The sequence below is a fragment of the Acanthisitta chloris genome, unplaced genomic scaffold, assembly GCF_000695815.1.
Source record: "Acanthisitta chloris isolate BGI_N310 unplaced genomic scaffold, ASM69581v1 scaffold12781, whole genome shotgun sequence".
Classification (NCBI taxonomy): domain Eukaryota; kingdom Metazoa; phylum Chordata; class Aves; order Passeriformes; family Acanthisittidae; genus Acanthisitta; species Acanthisitta chloris.
Genome location: NW_008657702.1, coordinates 12,049 through 21,602, shown reverse-complemented (window position 1 = coordinate 21,602; position 9,554 = coordinate 12,049). Strand labels below are relative to the sequence as shown.

At 38.4% G+C, this 9,554-nt stretch overlaps 1 protein-coding gene across 1 annotated transcript in view; it reads left to right on the top strand.

Moving 5' to 3' along the window:
• Positions 1–8,795, top strand: part of LOC103811833 (ubiquitin-protein ligase E3C-like) — a 13,818-nt gene extending 5,023 nt beyond the window's left edge. The window contains exons 2-5 of the mRNA XM_009084830.1: positions 3,222–3,410; positions 3,506–3,572; positions 4,548–4,678; positions 7,740–8,795. Of these exons, the coding sequence (XP_009083078.1) occupies positions 3,222–3,410; positions 3,506–3,572; positions 4,548–4,678; positions 7,740–7,910 (558 nt within the window). The 3' untranslated portion in view covers positions 7,911–8,795. The remainder of the gene's footprint in view (positions 1–3,221; positions 3,411–3,505; positions 3,573–4,547; positions 4,679–7,739) is intronic.
• The last annotated feature ends 759 nt before the right edge of the window (positions 8,796–9,554 follow it).

Genomic DNA, 9,554 nt, shown 5'->3' with positions numbered 1-9,554 from the left:
CATTATCCCGTTTGTTTAAATCTTGGGTGGTGCTTTGACAAAACAGTGGTAAAATTAGCCTCACATGGACAAACTCTGAAAATGGATAGTTAGATCACTGGATCTAACCCCAGGAAATTCAGTTAACTGAGTGCTGTACTGTGGCAGTTCAGGGCTGTGGGGTGAAGGGGAGCTACAGAAGCATTCATGGAGTAGAAATCAAGGTTTGTTACTTAAAAATACAAAAATAAAAGGCTAGTTTTAAAAACACTTTGTCCTGTTTTCTAAAAGTAGTGGTCAGACATAGCACAACACCTTTTTTCCCCTCTGTTTTGCGGGAAGAACATTATAGGGAGAGAATAGCTTTTGTTGTAGAATGAATACAGCTTTCTTGACATCCTTAGAGCATCCTGTGGAGCCAATACAGAAATTAATCTGTGTCCTGATTTGTGTTTGCTGACCTGCAGGGAGGGTCAGACATTTTTCTTCACCTGCTGCTGGGATGAAGCTGAAAAAACAGTGGTTTTCTAGAACACGCTGCTAGTAGTTCCCTTTTGCTATTTAGGAAGGAGGAGGTCACTTCAAGCATCTTTTTTTCATAAATACTGAGCTCACAGAAATTACTGTATGCAATAATTGCTCCATATTGTGTGCAACTGCAGTAAGAAGTATTAGTTAGTTCATTATTGGTGTCCATGCTCTTAGAGAAGCTTAATGAGTTCAGCTTTATTCAGTGTGTCCATACCTCAGAGAGAGGGATTGTATTGGGTGAAGTAGTGTCAAAAGAACAAGGAATTCTGCAGTTCTGCAAAACATGTAAAGAAAGTTTGTGAGTGAGCAGACAGTGAAGTATTAGGAGTGTTGAGGTCTCAACACTGATCTGTTCATATGGAACATCATTAGTAGCTCTCATCCTAAAGAGGACAGGAGTTTAATAACTAAGAGAGAGCTTTCTGATCTTGTTGGGCTTTGGAAAAGGGTATTTTCTAAGAGGAGATTGGAGAAACCTGACTTTAATTCAGTGAAAAGGTCTTTGGGAAGATTAATGAAGTTGCTGCCTGTAAGTAACACATCATGGCTATAATTGAGGAGGAAGAAAAGACAAATTGATGCTGAAATAAGGACAGTGGGTGTGAATGAACTGTACCCATTGGATTTGAAGGGAAAAATAGAATGTTTCTACTCAATAATTGGATTCCTCTGGTGATTAACTTTACAGTGACAACAGTGAAGCTACTACAGTGAGATGAAACATTTCTGGACATACATTTCTAGACTGCATTGTTGCCTGCAGTAGCAGAGGAGAAAGTTTAGCAGTGCAGGGCCCTTTCTCCTCAGCTGTTTCCACTGTGGTATGGAACATGTCCCAAACTTCTATTAATACTCCTTGTGGACTTTACTGGTAGAAATATCCTCACCCTCAGGCCAGTCAGTGGCCCCAGACACTGACCTGTAACCCCTGGAGTGACAGGCTGCATGGCATGGACCCCAGAGAGAGCTCTCCTTCCCCTTGTATCCCTGGTTCTTGTTGAGAAGGGAACAAACTATTGTGTACAGGGTATGAAACAATGGCAGGTAAACTAACACCTTGCTTTTACTTAGTTCTTCAGGAAGTAGGGTTTAAGCATAGTCAGTACTAGCTGGACACAGACATGGTGGAGGATTGAGGAAGTTTTTTACTGTAGGTATTAAAAGCAAGAAGGTTGCAGCTGAAGGATTAAAGGGGGAAGTAAGACATATTTTTAACACCTATTGTAATTCAGCTTGTGGTGTTTATTAAAGACAGTGGTAGATACTCCATCACAGGATTACCTGTCTCTAAAAAATGTGTTCTAACTCATCTGTGGATTAATTGAGTTAAATACAGGAATCTCTAGACAGAATCCTCTGGCCTTTTGTTATCTGGGAGGTCAAAATTCACAGATCTTAATGGTCTCTTTGGCCTGAAGAAGCTATGAATCAAGTAGAAATCTGAATGCTCAAAAGCACTGTGAATTTTTAATCATTAACATTTTGCTTAGCACTAGAACAGCTCACATTATTAGGTAGCATGTTACAAAAGAAACTATTCATGTGTTTAATTCCCCGTGCTCTAAAGATGTGATTGCTGCCATAGACTGAAATGCATGGCTTTTTAAAAAAAAATTAAGAAATTGCTGACTCCAGAGTGTAGAAAAACAAATGTTTTTTTCAAAGAGTTCAGAAGGTGACAGTATCTCAGCTTTTCAGTTTTTTTTTAATTCTCCTCTTAGTACTCTAGCAGTCCCTTCCAGTTGGACTACTACTTAGCAAAATTAACTTCATGTAGTAAAGAGTAGAGTATGCTAAGGCCTTTAGTGTTTTAATAACAGCTAGCTTTGATCCTGTTTATATCTTGATGCAATTACAGTGTCTTTGGTTTTGGGGTTTTCTTTTAAAAATTCTTCCATACTGAGGTACCTTGGTGTACTTATAAGACAAAAGTTAAGCTTCTCAGTAAAAAACCCAAGGTTTAGCCTGGATAAGTGTGTTTGGGTTTGACTTTTCTTGAAAGCACCGAGCACACATCGTTTGGATTTCAGCAGTAGGAGTTGTGAATGCTGAGCATTCTGTAAATCAGTCTTGTATCAGAATCTTAGTTTTGACTCAGTGGATATTGCTTCTAGCATGATGTGACCCTGCAGAATTCACCAGCACCAGAGAAGAGCCCAGCCAGTCAGCCACAGCTTCCCTAATCCAACTGGAAGGAGAGTGTTCTCTGTGAGCCCTGTGCTTATACAGGCTACTCTCTTTTCCAGGGCACTTACAGCCCTGTGCTTATACAGGCTACTCTCTCTTCCAGGACACTTATCAGCATCAGTGAAGCTTGGGTGAGCTTGTCAGGGGGGATGTTTTCACCTCAATTTCTGTCCAGTTTGCAGTGGTGAATCTGGTATTGCACACTGCTCCTATAAAAGAGCTCTGACTGTGCTGAATCTGCTTTCTGGTGCTAAGCCATGTGGCCACATGATCAGCTGCACTGGGACCTGGAGGGGTAGGTCTAAAAACTGCACTGCCATAGAACATGCTCTGCCAGGTAAACAGAAAACTCTGTCTTTATAACATGACATCTCTTGTCTTACCTCGTTGTGAACGTTCTCGAGTATATTCCAGTCAGCCTCAAATATATGCACCACTTACTACAATGTTTTGCAGTTCAGTTTTACAGTTACAGCACACAGACCTAAAGTTTACCGAGGTGATGAAAATTGCTGTGTTTGTAGGTGGTTGAGCTGAAACCAGGGGGAAAAGATATTCCTGTCACCAGTGCTAACCGAATCGCCTACATCCACCTGGTGGCAGATTACAGGCTGAACAAACAAATCCGACAGCACTGCTTGGCTTTCCGGCAGGGACTGGCCAACGTGGTCAATCTCGAGTGGCTTCGAATGTTTGATCAACAGGAAATACAGGTAACACCACTTAAAACCACAGAAAACAGTTGGTTTAAACAAATAAATGCTATTTCTTGCCTGTAATATAATGGTCTCATTTCCTCCTCTGTTAGGTTCTGACTTCTGGTGCCCAAGTTCCTATTAGTTTGGATGACCTTAAATCTTTCACAAACTATTCAGGTGAGCGTATTTTACTTATATTAAAAAATGTAATCAGGAAGGTTTGGATGACCTTAAATCTTTCACAAACTATTCAGGTAAGCGTATTTTACTTATATTAAAAAAATGTATTGTGACTGACTCAGGAATAGATAAATTTGCTTTCTATCCTGGCTTTTAAAAACAAGTTGTAGGGTCATACTTCTTACCTTTCACCAAACTGTAGATGGGCCTGAGTTTCAAAAGATTTGCTAAAATAACAACCCAGTTACCAAACTGTAGATGGGCCTGAGTTTCAGAAGATTTGCTAAAATAACAACCCAATCTTATATATACTGGGAAATAGAGATATGCAGTTTATTTTATCTGCACACTTAAATGATTTTTAGCTGGATAATTAGAGAATGTTCCTTTTCTAAATGAAAGTTAGTTAATGATAGTGTCTGGTTGACCTGAAAAGAAGTGTGGAAGTGACTTTGGGATAGTTGTTTTTACCACCACATTCAATAGCATTTCTCAGACAGTCTGAAGAGAGAGCTCATATTTTTTCCTTGTGAGAAATGCAAGATACCTTACTTCATTTTCTTTCCTTGCATTTATCATGAGTGTAATCAAAAAGTAGCTACTAAATCATCAGTTCACATCTGGACTTAGCTCAAGGTAAGTTCATTCCTTCAGTAATATCCTTGGTCTTTTGTACACTCTTGGAGTAAAAGGCCAAAGTTATTAGCTAAATGATAAATGAAATAAAGTTAATTTAAAATAGGATACAGTGAAGAAAACTGCAGCTAAGAAGCTGAGGGATATAGTAGCCATAGTTAAGCAATGAAACTGAACATGTAGTGATCAGAGATCTATAGGTACTGGAGGTTAGCAGTATGAACCTGCTGGTTATAATACTGTCCCCAAGCTTTCAGGATTGATGCTAGGTTTTCTGAAGAATTTATTTCTTACATAAAACTATTCTACCTATAAATTATTGAAATCTCATTATAGGTGGCTACACAGCAGACCATCCTGTAATTAAAATATTTTGGAGAGTCGTAGAAAGCTTCACTGACGAAGAGAAACGCAAACTACTCAAATTTGTAACGAGCTGCTCACGACCACCTCTTCTGGGGTTTAAGGTATATGTCCTCTGACTTCTGGCAGGTTTTTGGCAGTGCTGCAGATGTTGATCCAAGCTTTTCTTGTCTGTAGGAATCTACAGTTTGAGAACAGTACTCCTCTGTGACTACAGGAACAGCTTCGTTGTTTGCATTTGGTGTATCATAAGTTTAGTTTTAAGATATTTAATGAAGTGTTGTTCTGGTGTTTTCTATTTTAAATGCAGAGTTGGATAAGCTCTACGAACCCAGTGGTTGGAGCATTGACTCTGTGTCATGGAAGGTTCTTGCTGCCATTTCATGTCCTTGTGCAGAGGTAGAACTGCTGCCAGTGTCAAGGAACAGGTTGAGTTAAGAATAATGTCTTTTAAGTCAGGCAAAAGAGAATGTAGGATATAAAAGCAGCTATTAAATTTGAACCTCTTAAATTAACCGTTTGAAGCAGGACATGTATTGTGTTTTCTTCTAATTACCATTTATCTGCTTATAGGTCACAGCTCATTGCCCTTTGTAGCTAAATATTTTGCTGCTATCTTCAGATTGCTATTTACAGTGAAGCTTAAATATGAAGAAAACTTTTGTCTACTGCTGCTAAAACTAAAGAGAGGCCAAGGCAAGGTGAAGACATTTTGAAAGTAAATTCTGGGGATATTCTACCCATGAGTTTCACTGGACTGCAAAATTTTGGCTAAGAACCAGCTGTGGGCTTAATTTCCTCTAAGTGTGGGAACATTCAGTGCTGTGTGGTTCTCTTACCATGTGGATAGGCAACATATTCTCCATCTTCAGTATCTATAATCTGTAGCTCAGCTACACTCTTTTTATAGACACCTAGAAGAGGAATTTGCACTTTCAGTTGGTAATTTTTCTGACTGTTTTGTATGTCTACTTCAGGATGAAATGACTTGTGTCTTAGACATCACAAAACATACTAACTAGACCCAGTTTAACAGTAAAGAGTGTCCAGGGTGACTAGATTTGGATGTGAAGACAATGGAAATGGCTCTTTGATCACGTGAATCCTATCCAGGGTATTTGGTGATTGATTTATGTGATTGATTATTTAAAAGCCTGCAGCATTTCTCCTAATCTCTTCAAGTCCATGTGAATATCACTGTGCAGTACTCTAGCAACAAATAGGATTTTAGGGACAGCAGGAAGAACAGTTGGAAAACTCTGGGGTGAGACCAAGATAGACCAGTGCACATCAGTCATGTGAGGAAGGGAGAATTGGGAAACACCTGTGTGGAAACCGAGTAAACAGAAGTCTCCATTAGTTGTCATCCTCTTTAATTACAAGAGGAGAGGAGGAAATGCAGATGCAGGTACCCAGCTTTGGGGTAGCCAGTATGACACATGGAGAGATGGAGGAAGTGAATCAAAAGTCTAAAAATATTAAGGCTGGCAGTGACACATTAGGAAGAAGCTAAATGTGGAAAGCTGAAATTTGTGTGTGCATGTGGGAGATGGACCACAACCTGACTTAACATACTCGGCTAGGAAAAAATGGAAGTAGGCATCACATTTTCAGCATGAAAGCAGCAAGTTAAAAGATTAATTCACTGTGCAGCAGAGGTGTGAGCTCAGTCATGTGTGACAGTCTTGGCAGCAGAAAGCAGCGTGAAGAGGTGTCACTGGTGCTCTGCTGGGCAGCACTGATGGGTCAGGCAGGGCTTGCATGGTGACTGCAGGAGTGTTTTGGTAAGGCAGGTTTACCACCAAACCAGGGGTTTGCCAGAAAAGGAAGTACCATCAGCAGTAATGTCTGGATAGCCTATGACAGTGTGTTGTTTAGAGCTGTGAAGCCACAGGAATGCTGAGCATTAGCAGCCCAATAACTCTCTGAATATATTTATGTTGATGGTAGACATTAACACAAATGATCTTCAGAATTTGTTTGCACTTGTAATGTGTGTGCTGTGTTTTTCTGAGAGAAACACCAATTTCTGGTTCTCACTCTGGAATCTTGCACGTGCTTTATGTTGTGGAACCATCATGTTTTCTTCAAGTTAGTGTCTGTCAATTTAAGATAAGGAATTGTCTTGACATTCATAGCTGATAGGCAGCACAGTCTAGCTCTGCATCATTTAAAAATGTTAAACTTTCACTGCCAGAGTCAGACTCAGAATAACGTTTACTAAAGCTAATTAAAGTTTAATAAGTTTAATAAATGTGATTGTTACGGACCAAAAAAAAGGAAGTCATTAAAGTGTGGTTGAAAATTGTTAAGTTCCAATCAGGTCACATAATAAATTGATGATACTTTTCACTTCCAAACTATTGCAGTTTCCCGCTGTACAGTATTTAATTATGCAACAAATGGTGCCCTTGGCATGACATTTCAATTTAGAACTCCATTTTTCCATTTTTAAAGCTAAAGTAGGGGAATTCAATTAGCATTTTGAAAGGAACACTAAAAATGCAGCATTTTAGCTGTGAAATACTTTTAAGGCCTCCATTTGAACAATAATTTAGCTCAGAATCTCATTGACCTTTTGCCTTTGGAGCTGGAAATTTTTTCCAGTTTCTAAAATCAGAACTTCTTTACCTCAGGCAAAGCATTTGATAAAACCACCAGTCCTGCCAGGCAGAGCAGTGCTTTAGAGGTAACAAATAAATGTATTTTTCACTATACTCTTTCTCAGAACTAAAAAAAAAAAAAAAAAGTGATCTTTGGATAATAGTTACCACATTAGAATAATAATCAGGGTTTGAGAAGTTTGTGTCCTTACAAACTCACTGCATGTCAATATTATGTTTTTGTAACATTGTAAGTTTGCAGAATAGACTTGTATGAACAATAACAAATGGCTGTGTTTTCCTTAGAACCAAATAAATTGTGTTGTGTTTTGCAAATCAGTGGGTCTTGCTGGGGTCGAGGGAGAGGGAAGCACTGCACAGTTCAGGAGTGGTTTTGGTGCTACCAGGAGTGAAAGAAAATGCCATTTGAGTGTGTTGTTGTGACAGGTTTTAATCTAGTGATTTACTTCCTAGAACTGTGTGCTGGCTGCCACAAGGATAGGCTTTGGCTTGTATATCTCTTTGTGATATGTTTTTTTTTTTCTCCTCTTGCATTTTCCAGGAGTTATATCCTGCATTTTGCATTCACAACGGAGGATCTGATTTAGACAGGTTACCTACTGCCAGTACCTGCATGAACTTGCTGAAGCTTCCTGAGTTTTACGACGAGAACCTGATGCGAAGCAAACTGCTTTATGCCATTGAATGTGCTGCTGGGTTTGAACTGAGCTGAGTCAAACTGATGCTTGTTTGGATGATCTACAGAGGAACTAACCAGTGCCTACTCTATAAGCAGCACCCATACCCAAACAGTTTTAAGGGAATTCTGTCTAGGTTTCTGCAGCTCTTGTGTCTTATCAAATGCCCTCAAATAGGTTTCATTTCTAAACATGATTTCTTAGTTAGCTTTCATTCCTGAATCTTACGTTGACACTGCTTAATGATTCAAACCAATGAATTCTGTGTGCAGTGTGGCTGATTTCTGTGTTTATGTAAAGAAAGAGCACATTAAAAGAACAGTGACATCTCAGTGAAATTAACCAAAGATGAAGCTTTGGCTTTGTGCTGTTCAAACATAAATAATTTCACAAACTGGCAATAAGTTGTGTACCGTGAAGTGCATTGGGATGAAGTACAGGGCTAACATCCTGTAATTAATCTTGGAGATGGAAGTGAAGCAGATGTTTGCAGATATCCCAGAGCTGAGAGGATGAAAATGCTCATTACCGATAACCTGACATCTTTACTTATGTTGTAGAATTGTTTACAAGGCATAGTTGTTGCAGAACTGGTTTTGATTTATACTATCTTCCCTCGAGATGGTAGGCACTGAGATAAAATGGGTATAGTATTCCATTTGTGCTTTCTGAAATACCTTGAAGAAGTAGGGTTTGCATTATTTTAAGTTCAGCCTTTGGCTGCATCACTGTCCCTTGGACACTGTTGGGAGTGGATGTGACTGTCCAGGTTGTCTCTGGTTTTTTTCTGTCTTTTGTGCCCGTACAGGATTTTTGGTTGGTTGGTTTAAATGAATCAGGCTCCTATTGCATACACAGCACATGCAGAAGTCATCACTTTGGACAAATACACATGTAACAATTATTAAAATTATTTGAACCAAAGTTCTCAGGCTTTATCTCTTTGAAGCCTGTGGTGTTCACATTCCTTTTCCCTGTCATTTCTTTCCATCTTAAATACCACATCTGTGCTGTAGACACTAACCAAATTAATTTTTTGGGGTGATTAAACAGCTTTTATATCCATCTCCCTGCAGTATTTCTGCTAGAAAAGTAGGTGGGAATATGCTGCTTAATATAATTTGATATCTGGGGAAAAAACTGCATTCATATGGAAGGAGCTGATTCTCTAGTAGTAGGCACATCATTGGGTTTCATATGCAAACTGCATATTTTAAAAAGGAATTATGGTTCAGACTGTAAGATTCATAAGTACATCCCTGTGAATTTTAGGTTTATATTTTAAATCATCACAAATTACAATCAAATTTGTATTAATCTCTTATGCAAAAAAATATTTTGCTGTTACTGGAAACTCTGTTGGATTTCCTATTTAATAAGCAGTAACCAGCAATATCCTTTTAAATGTGGGGAAACTGAGTGATTTTAAGATGTTTACTAGTAACCATATAAAAATGTATAATTTCTTAATTTGGGTAATAAATGAAGTGTTAAAATACTATTTGTAGTCTTGATGTACAGAAATAAAACAATTGGTTTTCTTTTTGGTTTTGCTTTAGGCTTTTTATTTATGTTAAATGTTACATACCCAACCTATTCTTTACTCCAAATTCTTTTCTTGTATATTTTTCTACATAAATTATGGAACTTGTAAAGAAGTCAAAAAAGATCAGTAATAG